A 23,622-nucleotide genomic window follows, 5' to 3' on the forward strand; every position below is an offset into this window, starting at 1 on the left:
AGAGGCACAGACTATAGATTCCTTTTTTCCGCTGGTTAAAGCTTTACAAAGACGGAAACGATCGGTGATTCTTAACATGACGCTCACACCAGGTGTATATGTTTTTATTCTATTGTTGTCGGTTACTTTTTTGTAGGTTACAGGAAGAAAGTGGACTCCTTTGAAATGTGGTGTTGGAGGAGAGTGTTACGGATGCCGTGGACTGCCAAAAAAACAAATAGACACCCTCCTGAGCTATTCCATTCTGCAAAGCCCTTATGACTACAGAAGAATTACACAACTTTAAGGTTGACAATGAGGAAATTGAAATAGTTGAAGACTTTCTATTCCTTGGCTCCATCATCAAACAAAAGGGAGACTGCAGCCAAGAAATCAGAAGGAGATTGAGACTGGGAAGGGCAGCCATGAAGGAGCTAGAAAAGATTCTGAAGTGTAAGGATGTGTCACTGGCAACCAAGATCAGGTTAATTCATGCTATCATATTCCCTATTACTATGTATGGATGTGAAAGCTGGACAATGAAGAAAGCTGATAGGAAGAAAGTAGATTCCTTTGAAATGTAGTGTTGGAGGAGAGTGTTACGGATACCATGAACTGCCAAAAAACAAATCAGTGGGTTATAGATCAAATCAAGCCTGAACTGACCTTAGAAGCTAAAATGACTAAATAGAGGCTATCGTATTTTGGTCACATTATGAGAAGACAAGAGTCACTGGAAAAGACAGTCATGCTAGGAAAAGTTGAGGGCAGCAGGAAAAGAGGAAGACCCAACAAGAGATGGATGGACTCAATAAAGGAAGCCACAGCTTATTCTTATTAGTTAATATAGATTTTATGGTAGTACTTCATTTTCTAACAGTTAGAGCTGTTCCTCAGTGGAACAGGCTTCCTAGGGAGGTTGTAAGTGCTCCTTCCCTAGAGGTTTTTAAGCAGAGGCTAGATGGCCATGAACTGAACCAACCCTAGAAGGTAAAATGACTAAACTGAGGCTATCATATTTTGGTCACATCACGAGACGACAAGAGTCACTGGAAAAGACAGTCATGCTAGGAAAAGTCGAGGGCAGCAGGAAAAGAGGAAGACCTAACAAGAGATGGACTGACTCAATAAAGGAAGCCACAGCCCTCAATTTGCAAGATCTGAGCAAGGGTGTCAAAGATTTTGGAGGACTTTCATTCATAGGGTCGCCATGAATCGGAAGTGACTTGACGGCACTTAGCCACACACAGGTTGCTTTGCGGTGCTGCATTGACAATGGAATTTTAAGCACCCTTCTAAGTCCCTTCTTATATGTTCAGTCCTATGTGTTCTTCAGTATAGCTTTAATTTAATTTTAGATAAGCTCTACCAACACCAAGATCTACATTCTACCCTATGTTCTCCAACAAAATATATTCTTGGGCTTTCTTATGATTAGTACAAAAAAACCACCACATTTCTGTTCTGTTGAAAGTCCATAACTGTACCTTTTGCTGTCTGTTCACTCCATAAGGTAGGGAAAGTTTTAAAAGAGCGTTGTCCGGCTAATGGTTGAAACGTCCTAGCATTTATAGTAAGGAGGGAGGGCAGCGACCAGCTGGTAACACACCGCGCCAAGCCTGCCATTTCTCCACAGTTCCAAAAACAAAGCCCTTGATGTTGGCCCAGTTGCCCTGTAAGTATAAAATATGGTTTTATTAGAATCAATTTGGTTGATGTATTCAAACCACATTTTGCAGTAGAACCATAAAATCACAACTGCTCGGGAGTCACTCTGCAAATATGTTCATCTGTGAAACTGTCATATGTTGAACCTAGGTATAGAATTATAGAATCATAGAGTTGGAAGGGATCACCAGGGTCATCTAGTCCAACCCCCTGCACAATGCGGAACATTCACAACTCACTCCCTCCCACAGTGACCCCCTACTCCATGCCCAGAAGATGGCCAAGATGCCCTCCCTCTCATGATCTGCCTAAGGTCACAGAATCAGCATTGCTGACAGATGGCCATCTAGCCTCTGCTTCAAAACCTCCAGGGAAGGAGAGCTCACCACCTCCCGAGGAAGCCTGTTCCACCGAGGAACCGCACTAACTGTCAGAAAATTCTTCCTAATGTCTAGACAGGAACTCTTGATTTAATTTCAGCCCATTGGTTCCGGTCAGACCTTCTGGGGCAACAGAAAACAACTTGCCACCATCCTCTATATGACAGCCCTTCAAGGTTTGATTCCAGAAGAAGCCCCATTAACAGTTGGCCAGCCTGAAAGGCCGACATGCAATGAACTCTCTATAATTTTTTTGTGGGTTGTTGGTTTTTTTTAAAGGTTTTTTGCAGTCTCCCAGACCCATCTTCCAACTGGCTGGAAGACAATACCCAGGACTTTCATAAACTAATTATGGAAGTGGAAACTGAAGAGTGTCTTGGACTTTTGCCAAAATTGTGATAGATTCCAAATTATAAACAAATTGGGCCCATGGCTTGCAGTTAAATTCCCCTACATTTTTATTCTAAAGGTCAGCATAGTTATTTTTCTGCAAACTATCCAATGCATAGTTATTTCTCTTCACGCTATCCAAATGCAGAAATTCTCCCAAGACAAAACCATTGTATGCAAAGGAATTATCATACCAAAGGAGAGTGCCCCCAGCCCATTTTAGAAACTGCCTAAAGTGTGAAATGAAAGCACTGAGTGCCCACAGGGAAAATTATCCCCAAAATAAAATATTTACTATGGCTGGAAAAAAAGACTGTAGCTTTAAAAATGATTCCAACCCAAATAGCTGTGTGCTGATGTTATACATAACCCCCACCTTTTTCTTGCGTATGGCAACATTTTCACAAGTTTGCTAAACAAGGTATTCCTTTTTTTTTTTAATTGTAAATTTCATGTAAGACCTCTCAAGGAAGCAATGAAATGCCAGGGACATCTTCTCAGCAAGTATGATTTGGAGAGATCACTGAACATTTGTGGGGTTGCCAACCTGCAGATGGGGCCTGGAGATCTTTCCTAGAAGTACAGCTAAACTCCACTACTAAGATGGGTTTCCCCGGAGCAAATGCCTGCTTTGGCAGGTGGACTCTATTACATTATACCCTGCTGAGGTCCATCCCCTCCCCAAACCTGGCCTTCCTCAGGCTCGACCCCCAAACCTCCAGGAATTTCCCATCCGCAAACTTTGGTGAATATCTGGGCAGGAATCCATGTCTGACAAACTGAACTGAAGAACATGCTCATTTACATGCATTTTGGAAGAGTTTACTGTATGTCATGTCAACAGAAGTGTTAAATTGTTACCGTGGTCAATTTGAAGCACTTTTCCTTTAGTCCTTCAGCCCACAAAAAGTGCTCAGATGGTAGGGTTGCCAACCTCCAGGTATTAGCAGGAGATCTCTTGCTATTACAACTGCTCTCCAGCCGATAGAGATCTGTTCCCTGGAGAAAATGGTCTCTTTGGCAACTGGACTCTATGGCATTGAAGTCCCTCCCCTCTTCAAACCCCGCCCTCCTCAGGCTCCACCCCTAAAACCTCCCGCCGGTGGCAAAGAGGGACCTGGCAACCCTATCAGATAGGCAGTGTTTCACATGGGCCCATTAAATGTTTTTTCTTCTGTTCGTTTCATTGCTTTGATTACTTTGGTGCACGTGGTTCTTGATTTTGCAATCTGGTTGAATTGCATTGTTTATTGTATGTACTGTATTCTCCTTATTTGTGTTGCTTTTAATTGCATATACTGTCCTTACTGCATTGTTATTAATTGTGTGATCCACTGTGTGATCCTAGCCCAAAATCACCCAGCAAAATTCCATGGTAAAGTGGAGATTCGAACCTGGCTCTCCCAGATCCTAATCTGGGAGCTAGTTAGTTACAATAAGAATAAAAGCCTCTTCTCTTCTGCATACACACATTTTGGGAATGTTCTTTTTCACACATTCTTAAATTAAAGGTTAGGCCTTCCTTTCTAGGTAGCTTATAAATAAATGTTGGGTCGGCCAATACCCAGAGTTTAAGTACACAGAATGAAAAGTTGATTCATTCAGCTATTATGATTCTGCAAAACACTAAATATCATCAAGGTACCTCAAATTTTCTTCCAAGGTATGCTGAATTCTGCCACCGGTATAAAATGTACAAATTGAAGCTTTCATCGAGTTTTCTAATTTCTTGGAAATCCTTCATCACTCCTGTCTGGCCTCCCAGGTTCCATCAGCTATTGCTCACACATCCTTTCAACCCAGTCCTGCCAATACTGAGGACTAGAGTATTGCGTAAAAATAAATAAACAGCAGACAGCATGCTGAACTTGGCTGCTAATACCAAGCTTGTCACACAAGGATCCACATAAACCCCTCCCTGCAAGCGCCCGCTAGAGTTGCCAGCTATGAGCTGGGGAATCCCTGGAGATTTCAGGGTGGAGCCTGGGGAGGGCAGGGTTTGGGGAGGGCAGGACCTCAGCAGGGTATAATGCCACAGACTCCACCCTCCAAAGCAGCCATTTCCTGCAGGGGAACTGATCTCTGTCATCTGGACAGCAATTGCAATTCCAGAACTCGAGGCCACACGTAGAGGCTGGCAACTCACGCTATATTTTTCTGGGGGGCTAGCCCTCTCATGATCTCCCTCAAATCAAACTGAGCTCTGCGTGTCTTCTTTTAAGGACCAGAAGATTCTCTCTCTCCCCCTTTCCCCCTAGATGGAGATGTGCTTTATACCTTAGCCTTTTCCCAACGCTGAATGGGATATTTCAGAAGAAGAAGAGTTGGTTTTTAATATGCCGGCTTTCCCTACCACTTAAACCGGCTTACAGTCACCTTCCCTTCCCCTCCCCACAACAGACACCCTGTGAGGTGGGTGGGGCTGAGAGAGCTGTGACTGGCCCAAGGTCACCCTTCGTGTGTAGGAGAGGGGAAACCAACCCGGTTCACCAGATTAGCCTCCGCCGCTCATGTGGAGGAGCGGGGAATCAAACCCGGTTCTCCAAATCAGACTCCACCCGTCCAAACCACCGTTCTTAACCACTACACCATGCTGGCTTTCCAGCATTTCAGCTCTCGTTTTCACTTTTTGCAGGTGTCTGACAACAGGCCAGGCTCTGTGAGGGTAGTACAATAGATGGGTTGCAGATTGCCTTTGCTCACAGAAGGAAAAGAAGTTTCCGAACTGGAGGAATAAACTAAGGCTGGTGAGACACACGCACAGATGCACACTGGAGAAACAAACATTAATGTGAGACTGACCTGAGAGGGGTGTCCTTTGGCGATTTCGCCGTCCCCCATGAAACACCGAAGGACAGCCCAGGGGACTGCCGATTAATAACCTTCACTTTACCAGCTCGCTGGTCGAAGGAAGGAGGCTGCCCGTGGGGGTCTATAAATAGGTGTCATGTGTTCCAACAGCAGGCACATTCCACTGGGCACTGACGGCATGGAGACTTAGGCAGCAACGGGGCCTGTTGGAAAGCTGCCTGCTGCCCTGACATTTCCAAGTCTCCTTGCCACAATAGGAGAGTGTAACCTTGCAGCATTTTGCCTGAAGAAGGACCAGGCCTTTAGGGGCTGTCCCTAAGGAGGCTAGAGCCCTGAGCACATCTGTTAAATCATAGAATCATAGAGTTGGAAGGGACCACCAGGGTCATCTAGTCCAACCCCCTGCACAATGCAGGACATTCACGACTACCTCCCCACCCACACACACACACACACTGTCCCCTACTCCATTCCCAGAAGATGGCCAAGATGCCCTCCCTCTCATCATCTGCCTAAGGTCATAGAATCAGCAGTGCTGACAGATGGCCATCTGTGTGTGTTAAGTGCCGTCAAGTCGCTTCCGACTCATGGTGACCCTATGAATGAAAGTCCTCCAAAAATGTCCTATCTTTGACAGCTTTGCTCAGATCTTGCAAACTGAGGGCTGTGGCTTCCTTTATTGAGTCAGTCCATCTCTTGTTGGGTCTTCTTCTTTTCCTGCTGCCCTCAACCTTTCCTAGCATGACTGTCTTTTCCAATGACTCTTGTCATCTCGTGATGTGACCAAAATACGATAGCCTCAGTTTAGTCATTTTACCTTCTAGGGTTGGTTCAGTTCATGGCCATCTAGTCTTTGCTTAAAAAACCTCCAGGGAAGGAGCACTTACCACCTCCCTAGGAAGCCTGTTCCACTGAGGAACAGCTCTAACTGTTAGAAAATGAAGTACTACCATAAAATCTATATTAACTAATAAGAGATGCATAAAAAAATTAGACCACCATAGTTCCACAATGTGTGCCCAGAGAGTATGTTCAACTCAATTCTTTGGCATTCCTCCCCCTTTGATAGCTCCACTATACTTTTACAACCTGACAGTCCCTTCCTTCCAAAGAGCCTTTATGTGTGTGTGTAAAGTGCCGTCAAGTCGCAGCCGACTTATGGCGACCCCTTTTGGGGTTTTCATGGCAAGAGACTAACAGAGGTGGTTTGCCAGTGCCTTCCTCTGAACAGCAACCCTGGTGTTCCTTGGTGGTCTCCCATCCAAATACTAACCAGGGCTGACCCTGCTTAGCTTCTGAGATCTGACGAGATCAGGCTAGCCTGGGCCATCCAGGTCAGGGCAAAGAGCCTTTATACTCACCCGTTTAAATTCTGCACCCTCAGCAGTATTAAACGGGAGATATAGAAATCTACCATATTCTGACAGACTTCATAGTGGAAGGATGGCCATGCACAGATGAGCAGCAAGAGCCCTCAGAAGGGAGAACAAAATTTGTACATACTGATTTACCTCCTTGCATGTAAAAATGTACATCATTACTTTAATTCAAATAGAAACGCAACTCACCACAGGGCTGACTCTGCCTGCTATCCATGTGCTGAATTTTGACTGGGAACTTTGCAAAGCCCCTGCTGCTTTCTTCTTATGGCCCTCAGTAGACGGCCTTCTCGGTCGTGGCACCAAAATTCTGTAACTCTCTTCCACAGGAAGACTCGTCTGCACCCTCCTGTTGCCATCTTCTCCCAGCGGGTGAAGACTTGTTTTGTTTGGCGGTCCCTAGCCTTTGGGGCCAATCTTACTGACCTGGACATTGCAAAGGACAGTCCTCAAAAAAAAAGGGGGGGGGGAGGCCTGTCCTGTGAAAACAAAAAGACAAAATAAATAATCTTTCAGATAATCAGATAATCACAGAATTCTTAGGAGTCATTGATTTAATCTAAATTCAGGTTAAATCCATTAGCTATAAAAACCCACAACTTCCCAAGCTATCTTTCCTTACAATGCTAAAACTTACTGCTTAATGGTTCTCAAACCATGGATCAAAGCAATACTAAATCAAAGTAGTTAGTACAAATCTTCTCACCCAACTATACTTCACTTTTATATTCTTAAGTTAAACTCACGCATTGAAAAAATATTTTTGCTACACTGATCTTATTGATATTTTATACTTATGGTAATACTTCTCCCTTCTTCACTAAACTCTACTTTTTTTACTTTATATAATCAAAATACACTGCCCGCTTCTTCTGAAATCCTTCCGTTGTTCTGCCTTTCACCAGATTAGACAATTCTGCCATCACCGCCTATTCTGCCAGTTTGTCTTGCCATTTGTCTGTCTCTGGAGCATCTTCTTGTTTCCAGGTTGAACACATGAAGCTGCCTTCTACTGAATCCAACCCTTGGTCCATCGAAGTCAGTATTGTCCACTCAGACTGGAAGTGGCTCTCCAGGGTCTCAGGTAGAGTTCAGGTGTAACTTAAAGTCCTGGCAAGCATGAGACAGAGACTTTAAGTATAACCTTAATTCTGTGTATGTACAATCACAGACTCCCTGTGGAAACTGCTGTGGAGTCATGGCCACAAATCAATGCTGTCCGCATAAACAATCCCTTTTACAAGATGGAAACCAGTTATTGCCTTTCCCCCAAACCCCCCAATGACTGAATTTTATGTACACACACACTCCTCTGAAAAGATGCCAAATCCTGGACCAAGCCAGTATCAATCCCCAGGGAACCCAAGAGGTCATCAGTAATCTCAGCAGAAACAGTAAATTCTTTCACAAACCTGAACAGGGCCTGCTAAGAAAGGAGGAGCTGAGCACAAGCAACTTCCCCTCTCCCACACCCTCTATGACCCTTGGTAATTTAACAGCAATCTATCACTCTACAATAATCATCTCTTTAGAATTATGCATATGCAATCCAAGCAGAACCATTTTTGCAACTCCAACAATACTTTCCCCATTACGTGTTCAAATCACCACACTGCTCTTTTAAATACCTATTGCAGGTACAAAACTTAGGATAACTATGACGCAACCACAGAGAGCTCAAGCTTTGCCCTACCCTTAAGGCCAAATCTAGTCTCGCCGCTGTTGTCATATAACTAAACACGTCTCTGTGATCTTTTTCTATCTTCAACTGGGAATTTGTTAGCAAATTGATCTTTCGATAACGTTTGAGTCATTGCCAAGAAAAAAATTATGCGCTGATGCTTGTAGTCGGCAAACACCTACCCCACTCTTTATGGAGGCAAAATGGTGAAGTGTACTCCAGGATACAGAGGAAATGTGACCAACTTGTGGGGGGGGGGGGAATATGAAGACCAGATTTATAAAAATATTTATGGTGTTCATTCAGAGTGCTTGGACACAGGCGTTGCCAAGGACAGATGAATAATCCACTTCGCACAACCACATCCTGTATAACCTCATGGCAGAAATATAATTTGACATGATTCTTTTGTAGTAAAACTCAAATCGTTCCTGAATTTCAAAAGGGTAAAACCAATACTGTTTGCTCATTAAGAGAACATCTGCGGCTCACTTGCAAGACTTTTTCTTACTGTGACTAATAGACAGATAAAGTACTTCCTATGACATGTTGTTATGTTTTTATCACATGCACTGGCTGTTCCTTCTGTACCAATTTACAACATTAAGAAGAGACACATATGCAGCTCACAGGATGCTCAGTTGTATGTTTTGCCATCAAGTCACAAATGAAATCATGGTTTCAATCTTGCCGCCAGTCTTGGTTCCCCGACACATCTGTTGCATTCTCACTTCACTTTTCAATGTAAAGACCAAGAAAGTAGATAGCTGGTCCATTAAGAAGGGTGGGGGGAAGCAACAATCTAACAAAGAAGCAGTAATGCAATACCATTTCACAGCAGGACGACACAAATTGTCACAAATAGTAGACAAGCTTTTGAGAGCCAGGGAACTACGGTTGCCAGGTCCCTCTTCATTACCGGCGAGAGGTTTTTGGGGTGGAGCCTGAGGAGAGCAGGCTTTGGGGAGGGGAGGGACTTCGATGCCATAGAGGCCAAATGGCCAAAGCGGCCATTTTCTCCAGGGGAACTGATCTCTGTCGGCTGGAGAACAGTTGTAATAGCAGGATATCTCCAGCTAGTACCTGGAGGTTGGCAACCCTACTGGGAACTCTTGATTACGATGGATGTTCCGTGGCAAAAAGAAAAGGGGAAGCAACAGAAAAAGTTGTTTGAGGGCATGATGGAAAAGTTCAGAGTCTGCAAGGCACATTCTAGTCTCCTTGGAGACCAGGAGTTGTTGCACACTTAATTAGATTCGATTGAGCTAATGAGCGGTGGAAGGTAATCTGGTGAACTGGATTTATTTCTCCCTCCTACACATGAAGCCAGCTGGGTGACCTCGGGCTAGTCACAGCTCTCTCGGCCCCACCTACCTCACAGGGTGTCTGTTGTGGGGAGGGGATGGGAAGGTGACTGTAAGCCTGTTTGTCTCCCTTAAGTGGCAGAGAAAAGTCGGCATATAAAAACCAACTCTTCTTCTTCTTTTTGCAGGGTATGACGCCATGCCCATTGAGCCTCACTGCAGTTTCAGAGTATCATCAGAAGAGCATGCCTATTGTATTAGGTGCTGTGGAACACAGGCAGGATGGTGCTGCTGTAGTTGTCTTGTTTGAGAGCTTCCTAGAGACACCTGGTTGGCCACTGTGTGAATGGACTGCTGGACTTGATGGGCATGGGTCAGATCCAGCATGGCTTTCCTTATGTTCTTATGGAGAATAGGGCTATCCATGGCTACTAGTCCAAATGGATACTAATCATGATGTATATTCTCTCCAGGATCGGAGGAGCAGGCCTTGGAACATAGTCCAATTACCAAAGTGGACTTGATGGGCCTTGGTCTGATTCAGCATGGCCTTTCGTATGTTCTTTTGCAGGGCAGCATGAGTTCAGTGTGTATCTGTGGCTCCACATTCCCAGGGGAAATCGGTTGTAGTGGCCAATCAAGTCCACATTATGGATCTTCTCATTGAGGATGACTTGATAAATTTTTAAGAAGCTTCCAGGAGAGGGGCCGTGATTCAGTGGTAGAGCATCTGCATGGCATGCAGAAGGTCCCAGGTTCAATCCTCGGCATCTCCAGTTAAAGGGACTAGGCAAGGAGGTGATGTGAAAGACCTCTGCCTGAGACCCTGGAGAGCTGCTGCCGGTCTAAGTAGACAATACTGACTTTGATGGACCAAGGGTCTGATTCAGTATAAGGCAGCTTCATATGTTCACGTGTATGACACAGTTTGGAAATCAGTGAACCAAGGCGCAAGGGAAGAGAAAGACACTCATTCAAAGCACTTGTATGTATAAACACTGTATTTGTAGAAAATATGGAGTATATACAGGGATGAAATAAAAATGATACAATTATGTACAAATTCTTCATAGATTATAAAGAGATCTGTCACTCACCGAGTTTGTCATGAGCTTGTAATGCAGGAAGATCTTACACACAGGAGAGGAAGATCCTTCACACAGTGTGGCTGAAATCAGACCATCTCTCCCCCTCCCACCAAAGTCTGAAATGGTATCTCGATGTTCATAGTATTCTGGATCAATCCTGGTATAAACAGAGCTAATTCAATGTATACAGTCGCAACTCTGCAAACCACTTTTGACCCATGCAAGCACCTGTATCCATCTGCCACGTCTTGCCATGTTTTCCTGGTTGATCACACAAGAGGACTGCCATCTCCCCCCACCCCTTTGCAGGACTCCGTGTTATTTTTCAAGCAGTCGCATGCATAGACATTGAACAGGTGATGCCTTCCACATCCCTTCACACAAACGTTCTTGAATCAAGAGCGTTAGAGTTAATTGAAAGTCACGTGCTTGAGCATCAATGCAATTAAGCCCCCCCCCCCACTTTGGTAAAACCAAACTAGGTTCAACCGGGTGCATGGATCGCAGGCGGCAGTTTAGTAAGCAAGCCGGAAGTGAGTGTATTTCCACTGTCAACTCTGTTCAAATAAGTTTATGCAGGGTTTTGAAGCGCTACTGGAACTTCAGCGATCTCACAGCCAAAAGCTATAGTGGGACGACTGTAACACACCATGGACAATGAAGCCCTGAGAGTTACCATCATATTTGGCTGATTCATGGACCAAGATCTCAAGCTAAGGAAGAGAAAGGGGCCAAAAGACACCCAACATCATGGGCAAATGCATACAAGCAAAGTCTCTTGTTCCACAGACTTACAGACTCCTTGCTCACAGAACAGGCTTTTCACAGCTGAAATTGCTCGTGGTATCAGATGGTCTGTTACGCAAGTTCTCCATCCATCTATTCGGAAGAACTTTTTGTGTTGAATCTAGACTGATGCGCATATTTTTTCCAGATGTTATGAGTTCCCCAAAGCCCTCTTGATGAGCAAAAGCATACGCGGACCTTCGTGAGCTGGATCTGCGCATCTGCTGCATATATCTTTGTAAGGGTCTCTGTTTCTTTTTAGCTCGGCGCAACAGACGTACCTTAGGCAAAAAGCAAACCGAGGGGGAAAGGCTTATAACGATATGAGGAATCATTTTCACATTGCAAAATCGGGCTCATTTTGAGATCTTAGTTATGTTGACGTTTAAGATCAATACGTTCCTTGATGACTTGCGGGGGGAGGGGACAACCCCCAAAACACTAATACAGGTCAGAGTTCTCAGTGGTCTGCAAACTAAAAACATATGTGATAACTGAAAGTTGTGTTTAGAAGACAGAATCTTCAGGGATTTTTTTCAAACGCTAGATGGGCTGTTAAGAAAACTAGAAAGGGGCTGTTCACAACTGAATTTAACCATGCCCCTTGTCGCTTGTTATCTAATTACCAATAAGGACAATGGCAAAAGGGGTGTTGTTTTTTTAAAAAACACAAAGCACTTTCCAAATGTTAAAGGGTGTGTTTAAATTACAGCTACCAGTGTATATCCTAAATTCTTTTCACCATTCTGCTATGACATATATTTAAATTTTTTTACTTGTTAGATTTTTTGGGACGGGCTGTGGCTCAGTGGTAGAGCATCTGCTTGGCATGCAGAAGGTCCCAGGTTCAATTCCCAGCATCTCCAGTTGAAAGGGACTAGGCAAGTACGTGAGAGCCAGCATGGTATAGTGGTTAAGAGCGGTGGTTTGGAGCGGTGGACTCTAATCTGGAGAACCGGGTTTAATTCCCCACTCCTCCACATGAGCAGTGGATGCTAATCTGATGAACAGGGTTGTTTGCCCACTCCCACACATGAAGCCAGCTGGGTAACCTTGGGCTAGTCACAGCTCTCTTAGAGCTCTCTCAGTCCCACCTACCTCACAGGGTGTCTGTTGTGGGGAGGGGAAGGGAAGGTGATTGTAAGCTGGTTTTGAGTCTTCCTTAAGTGGTAGAGAAAGTCGGCATTTAAAAACCAACTCTTCTCCTTCATCATCTTAGGTGATGTGAGACACCTCTGCCTGAGTCCCTGGAGAGCCACTGCTGTTCTAAGTAGACAATACTGACTTTGATGGACCAAGAGTCTGATTCAGTATAAGGCAGCTTCATGTGTTCAAGAGCAGTAAACCTACCACAACAGCTTTTTGAATTGGCGCGTGCGGTGCACAAGAGTTTGGATGTGGTTTCTGACGCTTCAGCACAAAGGGAGAGATGCTAGGGGGATCCCACCTCAGCTCACAAATCTAGCGCTGGATCACCACCTCCATAGCAGACCAGGGTCTCCAGCTATCAGCACCCTCTACTATACAAAATGGATGATGGTTTTGCAGGAGCAAAGCTTGACAGGACAATTGAGCTATGAGGAGCTCTAAACTGCCCTATGAGGAGCAGTTAAAACGCTTAGGGCTGCTTAGCTTGGAAAGAAGGCGGCTGAGGGGTGACATGACAGAGGTCTATAAAATCATGCATGGTTTGGAGAGAGTGGACAGGGAGAAGTTTTACTCCCTCTCCCATAATACTAGAATGCAGGGTCATCTGCTGTAGCTGGAGGGTGAGAGGCTCAAAACAGATAAAAGGAAGTATTTTTTCACACAACGCATAGTTAAATTGTGGAACTCCCTGCCCCAGGATGTGGTGATGGCTCCCAACTTGGAAGGCTTTAAGAGGGGGGTGGGCATGTTCATGGAGGAGAGGGGTATTCGTGGCTACTAGTTAAAATGGATACTAGTCATGATGCAGACCTATTCTCTCCAGGATCAGAGGCGCATGCCTATTATATTAGGTGCTGTGGAACATAGGCAGAATAAATGCTGCTGCAGTCGTCTTGTTTGGGGGCTTCCTGGAGGCACCTGGTTGGCCACTGTGTGAACAGACTGCTGGACTCGATGGGCCTTGGTCTGATCCAGCAGGGCTTTTCTTATGTTCTTAAGTTCTTAAATGGGTACCCTAGCCCTTACAGCTGCCAACTGAAAACGATTCAATGTGCATACATAAAAGGGACTGATTTTTTTTTTTAAGAATATACAATTGCACGGAAAGAACGAGCCATACCTGATTACTCAGCGTTGGCCACAAATCCAGCTTCACAAAACGAAATGCTATCACAGGCATGACTGAAACCACAGTAGTCAAGAAAATGGCAAGCCAGACATTTAATTGGCCGAGGGAGCTCCAAGCATTTCCTAATAGCAGAGGAGAGCAAAAAACATTTTTGATGGGAATGGGGAAAAGGTGGACAATAAGTTTGCAGCTGCGGGACATGCCAAGGTATCTTTGATACTCTAGGTTAGCCATATGTTTCTCATTCCTAAGCTCTTTGATTTTTCTAGCCATACAGAAAACACTTACTCAAGGGTGGGGGGGACACAAATAAATAAATGACAGCATTTTTTGGCAAGACCTGAAAATATATGAGATCATATAATATACCACACAGGTTCCAGAGGATGATATACGTCGTGCCCTGATACCGAGGGATACACAGGTCAGGAAAAATGAAGTGTGCTGCGCTTCTTCGCTTGTCGAACTGCTCAAAATTACACATTGTTCTTTTTCATAGAACAGCCGGACTCTCTCATCTGAAAACGTATGACAAAACTCAGAAGAGCACATACGTGCACTACAAACATGCACGTGAGCGAGCGTGTGCATGTGTTAGCCCGTTTAACTTTCAAGGCTTACCTAGGAGATCCCGAGAACTATAGGGTGTCAGGAGGGCATTTTTATAAAGACATAAGGGCTGTGTGCGTGTGTGTGTGTTAAGTGCCGTCAAGTCGCTTCCGACTCATGGCGACCCTATGAATCAGTGTCCTCCAAAACATCCTATCCTTAACAGCCTTGCTCAGATCTTGCAAATTGAGGGCCGTGCCTTCCTTTATTGAGTCAATCCATCTCTTGTTGGGTCTGCCTCTTTTCCTGCTGCCCTCAAAGTTTCCTAGAATAATTGACTTTTCCAGTGACTCTTGTCTTCTCATAATATGTCCAAAGTATGACGGCTTCAGTTTTGTCATTTTAGCTTCTAGAGTCATTTCAGGCTTGATTTGATCTAAAACCCACTGGTTTGGTTTTTTGGCGGTCCAGGGTATCCATAACACTCTCCTCCAACACCACATTTCAAAGGAATCTACTTTCTTCCTGTCAGCTTTCTTCATTGTCCAGCTCTCACACCAATACATAGTAATAGGGAATACGATAGCATGAATTAACCTGATCTTGGTTGCCAGTGACACATCCTTACACTTCAGAATCTTTTCTAGCTCCTTCATGGCTGCCCTTCCCAGTCTCAATCTCCTTCTGATTTCTTGGCTGCAGTCTCCCTTTTGGTTGATGATGCAGCCAAGGAATAGAAAGTCTTCGACCATTTCAATTTCCTCATTGTCAACCTTAAAGTTGTGTAATTCTCCTGTAGTCATAAGGGCTATAGCAGAACGGAATAGTTCAGGAGGGTATCTATATAACGGAATAGGTTTGTAGTCTTGCATGATAGGTGTAAAGCAGCATGGTATAGCCCCATTTCATCAGAACGTGGAAGCTAAGCAGGGTCAACCCTGGTTAGCCTTTGGATGGGTCACCACCAAGGAATACCAGGGTTGCTATGCAGAAGAAGGCCACAGCAAACCACCTCTGTTAGTCTCTTCCCTTGAAAAGCCCATAAGGGGTCGCCATAAGTTGGCTGCAACTTGACGGCTAGGGTTGCCAACCTCCAGGCACTAGCTGGAGATTTCCTGCTATTACAACGGATAGGCAGCCAATAGATATCAGCTCACCTGGAGAAAATGGCCGCTTTGGCCGTTGGACTCTATGGCATTGAAGTCCCTCCCCAAACCCCGCCCTCTTCAGGCTCCGCCCCAAAAACCTCCCGCTGGTGGTGAAGAGGGACCTAACAACCCTCTTGATGGCGCTTCACACACACACACACACACACACACACACACACACACACACATATATATTGTAGGTGTCATTTTGCTTTTATGTCCTTGTTTCCACCTTTCTCAATTCCACTTTCTGCCTTAGACAATTTGTGGTTTGCCTTGTTTTCTAACAGCGACAGACCACCGGGGGTCATGCGGTACACTCCTTCTAAACAGACTCAAGTCTGCCTTGTTCAATCAACTCCCCCCCCCCCCCAATCCCAACTCGACAGAAGCTGGGTCTGACTCAGCCTTCGACAATGACCCCTCGCTTCGTCATGATTTCTGTGAACAATGCACTGTTTAGAGAACCGTCTGGACCACTCAGAGCTTTCCTGTTTGTCTTGGGAGGTGGCGAATACACACTTTCCGGGATTGCGGTGATCAAAGTCTGGTTGGAAACACAGAACGCATAAGCAAAGAGGAGTTTGGAGGCTGCTCAGGAAGCCTCGTCCAAGGGTCAAATAATGACAGGTATTGCTGCCCTGGTGCTCTGCCCTGGATGGCCCAGGCTAGCCTGATCTCGTCAGATCTCAGAAGCTAAGCAGGGTCGGCCCTGGTTAGTATTTGGATGGGAGACCACCAAGGAATACCAGGGTTGCTGTGCAGAGGAAGGCACTGGCAAACCACCTCTGTTAGTCTCTTGCCATGAAAACCCCAAAAGGGGTCGCCATAAGTCGGCTGTGACTTGAAGGCACTTCACACACACGCATTGCTGCCCTGGAGGGTTTAACAGGCTTAACTCCTGCCTTCAAACAGTATGGTGTAGTGGTTAAGCCAGCGTGGTCTCGTGGTTAAGAACGGTGGTTTGGAGCGGTGGAGTCTGATCTGGAGAATTGGGTCTCATTCCCCCACTCCTCCATATGAGCGGTGGAGGCTAATCTGGTGAACTGGATTTGTTTCCCCACTCCTACACATGAAGCCAGCTGGGTGACCTTGGGCAAGTCATTCTCTCTCAGCCTCAACTACCTCACAGGGTGTCTGTTGTGGGGAGGGGAAGGGAAGGTGATTGTAAGCCGGTTTGATTCTCCCTTATGTGGCAGAGAAAGTTGGCATATAAAAACCAACTCTTCTTCTTCTATGGGAAGCACCCTTATGAAGTGTACAGTATATGTACAGGAGCCACTCTTGGGAACCTTCTTGTTTGGGCGGGGTTGTGCCTATCTTCTAGTTTTCTACCTGGAGGGTGAGAGATTCGAAACTGAAAAAAGGATGTATTTCTTCACACAACGCATAGTTAAATTATGGAACGTCCTGCCCCAGGATGTGATGATGGCTGCCAACTTGGAAGGCTTTAAGAGAACATAAGAAAGACCATGCTGGATCAGACCAAGGTCCATCAAGTCCAGCAGGCTGTTCACACAGTGGCCAACCAGGTGCCTCTAGGAAGCCCATAAATAAGATGACTGCTACAGCACCATCCTGCCTGTGTTCCACAGCACCTAATATATTCGGCATGCTCCTCTGATCCTGGAGAGAATAGGTATGCATCATGACTAGTACCTATTTTTACTAGTAGCCATGAATACTCCTCTCCTGCATGAAAATATCCACTCCCCTCTGATGGCTGCCAACTTGGAATGCTTTAAGAGGGGAGTGGACATGATCACGGGCTATCCATGGCTACTAGTCAAAGTGGACACTAGTCATGATGCATACCTATTCTCTCCAGGATCAGAGGAGCAGACCTATTATATTAGGTGCTGTGGGACACAGGCAGGATGGTGCTGCTGCAGTCGTCTTGTTTGTGGGCTTCCTAGAGGCACCTGGTTGGCCACTATGTGTACAGATTGCTGGATTTGACGGGCCTCAGTCTGATCCAGCAGGGCTCTTCTTATGTTCTTATTCATATCCCTGATTCCCGCTGCTTAGTTTTGGCTACCGGAACTGCTTTGTGAGTCATTATGTAACACTTGCAAATTCCATCTGGGGCACGGTAATTCTTGGCAGGTCTTCCCCCCCACCCCCAACAGAGAAGGATCTCCTGGCCACACTTTGCAGAGCATTACCAGAAATCTGGTGTGCGGGGGCCGACAGAGAGGTCTTTCTCAGTGGCTGCCTCTTTGCTTTGGAGTTCTCTTTCTTTTAGGAAGGGAGCCAAAATCCCAGCCTGAAGGTCCTCTGGAAGCAGGGTAAGATGTTTTTCATTTTAAAAAACTGTCTTTGATGGCCAGGGATACAGTAGAAGAGAACCAGCGTGGTGTAGTGGTTAAGAGCGGTGGTTCGGAGCAGTGGACTTTGATCTAGAGAACCAGGTTTGATTCCCCACTCCTCCACATGAAGCCAGCTGGGTGACTTTGAGCTAGTCACAGCTCTGTTAAAGCTCTCAGCCGCACCTACCTCACAGGGTGTCTGTTGTGGGGAAGGGAAGGCGATTGTAAGCCGGTTTGATTCTCCCTTAAGTGGTAGAGAAAGTCGGCATATAAAAACCAACTCTTCTTCTTCTTCTAGAATAATTACAGTTAGCCATCCACAGTCCTTGGATGGCTGGGTTATCAGCTACATACAGAACCAGTATATGTGGGGGGGGGAAGAAATTGGAGGACAATTGGAGTTCAGAACGCCAACTCTGCCATGAAGTTCACTGACTGGATCTGAGAGATCATTCTTTTTCAGCCATACTCTCCTTTGAGAGGGTTGCTGTGTGGATAATGGGAATTCATCTAAAATAAAACAGCAGGAATCAAGTAGCCCCTTAAAGACTAACAAACCTTTCCCAGACACCCGATGACGTAAGTTCTGACTTACAAAAAGCTTATGCTAGGATAAACGTTGTTAAGTCTTTAACGTGCTCCCGGACAAGGTGTAGTGGTTAAGAGCGGTGGAGTCTGATCTGGAGAACCGGGTTTGATTCCCCCACTCCTCCACATGAGTGGAGGAGGCTAATCTGGTGAACCAGGGTTGGTTTCCCTGCTCTGACACATGAAGCCAGCTGGGTGACCTTGGGCTAGTCACACACTCTCATCCCCACATACCTCACAGGGTGTCCTGTTGTGGGGGAGGGGAAGGGAAGGTGATTGTAAGCCAGTTTGATTCTGCCTTAGGTGGTAGAAAAAGTCAGCAAATAAAAATCAACTCTTCTTTTTCTTCTTAATACCACAGATTGACACAGCTATCCTGCTGTAATTATAATTCAATTTATATATTATCCTGACCTTCCTGGGTGATAAGCAAAATAAGCATCTACCAAGAAGCAAAATCTTCATTCTCACACTAGTTATAGTCTTAAGCCATGCTAGTGCTTCATGTTCTCACTAGAGAATACAACATTTTTGTCAAGTGGTAGAAAGTTTATGTGGGCAATCATTAACGCAAGCGATTATAGACTCACCTACAAATGGGAAATGGCCTGGAAACAGATCAAAAATTCCATTGCTTTGCATTACAAACAGGACTGCAAAGTACACAGCAATGCTACCCCATATGAAGAAATGATTGATTCCTGTCCAGTAGCTGGTATCCAAGGCAATCTGTAAAGCAAAAACAAATAAATACAAAAAAAAAAAAACCATAAGGTTACAGTGCAATCCTAGGAAGAGTTACTCCAGTCTAAGCCCATTCACTGCAATGAGAGGAGGAAGAGGAGGAGAAGGAGGAGGAGGAGGAGAAGGAAAAGGAGAAGGAGAAGGAGGAGGAAAAGAAGGAAAAGGAAGAGGAGGAGGAGGAGGAGGAGAAGAAAGAGAAGGAGAAAAAGGTGCTTGTTTTTATATGGAGACTTTCTCTACCACTTAAGGGAGACTCAAACCGGCTTACAATCACCTTCCCCTCCCACAACAGACACCCTGTGAGGTAGGTGGGGCAGAGAGAGTATGACTAGCCCAAGGTCACTCAGCTGGCTTTGTGTGTAGGAGTGGGGAAACAAATCCAGTTCACCAGATTAGTGTCCGCCACTCATGTGGAGGAGTGGGGGAATCAAACCCGGTTCTCCAGATCAGAGCCCACCGCTCCAAACCACCGCTCTTAACCACTACACCACGCTGGCTTAGACTGGAGTGACTCTCCTTAGGATTGCACTGTGAGTTCTGGTAATGGTGATTTCATTCAGTTCTGTCACAGCAGTACCATTTCAAATACAGATAACAGTTCACGTGTCTGAATGCCCGCCCATTCAACCAAATCCCTTCACCCATTAACTAAATGCAAGGATAATGTCCCTGATGTGGTAGATTTCTATACGCAGGGGCTCTCTATAAGGAGGCACATTAATTTGCTTGAGTTCCCTGCCTCTGACAGGTTTATTACCTCAGTGGGAACTAGGCAATATTAAAATCAAGAATGTGGGAGCAGGGGGGTGGAGTGAGGGTGGGGAAATTCAACAGCAGCCCACTTAGCAGAATCTTTCATGTAAGCTGTATAATAGATATCAGTGCACAAAACAGTTACATGGTTGGCACTCTTTTAGAAAATCAAGACTATAAGGCCATTTACGCAGGGTCGATTTTGATGCTCGCTCAAAGCTCCTTTTATAAATCTGACCGTTAAAATGACTATTCACAGTCCCGACGCAAGAGGAGAAAGTCAAACAAATTCCACCCCCCACTTGCCTGCTCCCCTTCGATCGCATAGCCATTAGCAATCCTCGTTTGCATAGCTAAGCCGTGGCTCTGATTCTTCATGCTTCCTTCAGTGAATGCTTCGAGGCAGGGGCGGAGCAAATACAAAAAATCGTGTTAAAGGGTCTCTTAAGAAATGTGAAGCAGGTATGCACCAGCTTCACAGGTCTGGATCAGTGTGAAGAAATCAAAAAAATATGTGGGGCACTTCAGCTTGGAAAGCGCTGCTAATTACCAAGCATGAACAGACTAACTCTTCTTATCTGGACTAAAAACATGGCTTTAAAGTGTTTTTAAAACCCTCGGGGACATTTCCATGTCATGACGGACATATTTACCAGAATTACCAACCTATAAGAATACAAGGGGTCATAATAATGGAAAATATCCACTGCATATTCTGGTTTTAATATTGTAACTAACTCCTTTCAGTCTTCAGAAACACCGTCTCAATCTGTAAAACAACTGGACTAGATTCAGAAAAATAAAATGCTTCAAAAATAAGTTTAGGACCAAAACACAATCATGATCTCTTGGCTTTTGGGTTTTTTCAAAATTTTACCTGAAGACTGACTACTATTATCAAAGAGGTTGCAACTGTGACAGCAAAAGATTGGTGGTCAGCAACGTGTTTCCCGTCGTCTCCAGCAGCGTCATAAAACACACCATATGGGATGAAGAACAGAACAATAGAGGTATAGATTCCATGTGCTATGCAGATGAAAAATTTGCGCTTGTTGAACAAGAGATTTCGCTGCCCAGGTTGATACAGCTTTGGGAAATCAAGGCACTCCTGCTCGTTCACATCCTGCAAAAACAGACGTTTGGTGAGGTGCTAACTCTAGGGGTGGGACATGCACATACTAGGGGACTAGAGCAACTAGGGACTAGAGCAACTGCCCTATGAGGAGCGGTTAAAACGCTTAGGGCTGTTTAGCTTGGAAAGAAGGCGGCTGAGAGGAGACATGACAGAGGTCTATAAAATTATGCATGGTTTGGAGAGAGTGGACAGGGAGAAGCTTTTCTCCCTCTCCCGTAATACTAGAACACGGGGTCGTCTGCTGAAGCTGGAGGGTGAGAGATTCAAAACAGATTAACACAATGCATAGTTAAATTGTGGAACTCCCTGCCCCAAAATGTGGTGATGGCTGCCAACTTGGAAGGCTTTAAGAGGGGACTGGACATGTTCATGGAGGAAAGGGGTATTCATGGCTACTAGTTAAAATGGATACTAGTCATGATGCATACCTATTCTCTCCAGGATCAGAGGAGCATGCCTATTACATTAGGTGCTGTGGAACACAGGCAGGATGGTGCTGCTGCAGTCGTCTTGTTTGGGGGCTTCTTAGAGGCACCTGGTTGGCCACTGTGTGAACAGACTGAAGGACTTGATGGGCCTTGGTCTGATCCAGCAGGGCCTTTCTTATGTTCTTATGTTATCAATCTATCAAGGTCAGTACTCTACTCTGATTTGCAGCCGTTCTCCAGGGGGCTCGGGGAGAGGTCTTTCCCATCACCCAAAACCTGACCCTTTAGAAACTGGAGATGCCAGAGCTTGAACCCAGGACCTTCCGCACACAAAGCTGATGCTCTAAATACCGAGCCATGGAACCTCGCCGTAAACTTTACTTTTCTCTCCTTGGTTACCCAGAGAAACAGAAGGGCCATACACACATGAAACTGCTTTCTGCACAGTCCGAGCCTTGGTCTATCAAGGTCAGCACTGCCTGTTCTGACTGGCGACAACAGTTCAGGGCCTCAGATGGAGATCTATCACATCGGTTGCTAACTAATCTTTTTAACCAGTGTGGTTTAGTGGTTAAGAGCGGTGGTTTGGAGCAGCGGAGTCTGATCTGGAGAACCGGGGTTGATTTCCCACTTCCTCCACATCAGCGGCAGAGGCTAATCTGGTGAACTTTATTTGTTTCACTGGAAAAGACGGTCATGCCAGGAAACGTTGAGGGCAGCAGGAAAAGAGGAAAACCCCACAAGAGATGGACGGACTCAATAAAGGAAGCCACGGCCCTCAATTTGCAAGATCTGAGCAAGGCTGTCAAAGACAGGACATTTTGGAGGACTTTCATTCGTAGGGTCGCCATGAGTCGGAAGCGACTTGACAGCACTTAACACACACACATGAAGCCAGGTGGGTGACCTTGGGCAAGTCACGCTCTCTCAGCCTCAACCCCCCTCACAGGGTGTCTGTTGTGGGGAAGGGAAGGGGATTGTTAGCCGGTTGGAGTCTCCTTTAAGTGGCAGAGAAAGTCGGCATATAAAAACCAACTCTTCTTCTTCTAACTGGAGATGCCAGACATTAAATCTGGGGCCTCTGATATTTCTTGTGCAGGTGACAATGATTCCATTCAGATCTCCTTGTATGTGTGTATAAGGTGCCATCAAGTGACAGGCGACTTATGGCGACCCCAGCAAGGGGCTTTCAAGACAAGGGAAAAGCAGAGATGGGGTTTGCCATGGCCTTCCTCTGCAGAGTCTTTCTTGGTGGTCCCTCCATCCAAGTACCGAACCTGCTTAGCTGCCGAGATTTGATGAGCTCGGGCTGTGCCGTTACGGTTGCCAGGTCCCTCTTCGCCACCGGCGGGAGGTTTATGGGGCGGAGCCTGAGGAGGGCGGGGTTTGTGGAGGGGAGGGACTTCAATGCCATAGAGTCCAATGGCCAAAGCAGCCATTTTCTCCAGGGGAAACTGATCTCTATCGGCTGGAGATCAGTTGCAATAGCAGGAGATCTCCAACTAGTACCTGGAGGTTGGCAACCCTATATACCATGCCGCCTTCCCTCCCTTTAGATCTCCTTACAGCTAGCCAATCTGGAACATACCTGGTCAAACAATCCCATCGCTAGCACAGGCAGAGAGGTATATACGATGTTGAATAGGGTGATAAACCACTGGTCATAAACAGCCTGGAAAGATAATTCCATTAAGGTGATTATTGTTATTATTATCCTTTGTTGTCAGGAAAATATCATGTTCAAATAAATACATTTAGGACTCAATTCATTCATTGCGTTCACCTTGTGAGGATGCAGAAATTGAGGGTCAAAAGAGTTCTCCCTAAAAACATAAAAATTTGAACAGACCCAAAGAAAGAGCAGGGCGAACAAACGACATATTAAAAATTCTACACAAACGTCAATTTAGATTCACACCTAATTTTTGCTGGGACCTAGGTAAGCTGGGGCCCAGTTGATTCACCCATACAAATAATCATTTTTTTATATTCTCTAGTGAACATTCCGTTCCATCAGAAAGACCTCTTAAGAATCTGTCTCGTAAAAGTCATTGTTACTTATATCTTTACATTCCTTGAGCCGTAATGGGAATTTATAAACACGGCGTCTTAAGAGACAGCATTACTGTATAAATAGGAGGTGCCCCGCTCATCTGTTTCTGGTTTAGACAATTAGCAAAAATGTACTGGAGAAATGGATGGAAGTTGAACAGCAAGTATTCCA

General features: G+C 45.3%; 2 protein-coding genes across 2 annotated transcripts in view; both read right to left on the bottom strand.

Moving 5' to 3' along the window:
• The window catches only part of LOC130492119 (NAD(P) transhydrogenase, mitochondrial-like), a 65,162-nt gene extending 63,557 nt beyond the window's left edge, over positions 1-1,605 (bottom strand). The window contains exon 1 of the mRNA XM_056865909.1: positions 1,467-1,605. Coding sequence (XP_056721887.1) covers positions 1,467-1,605 — 139 coding nt within the window. The remainder of the gene's footprint in view (positions 1-1,466) is intronic.
• A 9,881-nt stretch (positions 1,606-11,486) lies between these two features.
• ATP8B4 (ATPase phospholipid transporting 8B4 (putative)) overlaps positions 11,487-23,622 on the bottom strand; it is a 65,180-nt gene continuing 53,044 nt past the window's right edge. Inside the window, exons 22-26 of the mRNA XM_056866078.1 lie at positions 22,987-23,070; positions 20,713-20,958; positions 18,929-19,067; positions 13,736-13,866; positions 11,487-11,747 (exon numbers count right to left, since the gene is read on the bottom strand). Of these exons, the coding sequence (XP_056722056.1) occupies positions 11,487-11,747; positions 13,736-13,866; positions 18,929-19,067; positions 20,713-20,958; positions 22,987-23,070 (861 nt within the window). The remainder of the gene's footprint in view (positions 11,748-13,735; positions 13,867-18,928; positions 19,068-20,712; positions 20,959-22,986; positions 23,071-23,622) is intronic.

Source organism: Euleptes europaea, chromosome 20 (genome assembly GCF_029931775.1).
Source record: "Euleptes europaea isolate rEulEur1 chromosome 20, rEulEur1.hap1, whole genome shotgun sequence".
Taxonomy (NCBI): Eukaryota; Metazoa; Chordata; class Lepidosauria; order Squamata; family Sphaerodactylidae; genus Euleptes; species Euleptes europaea.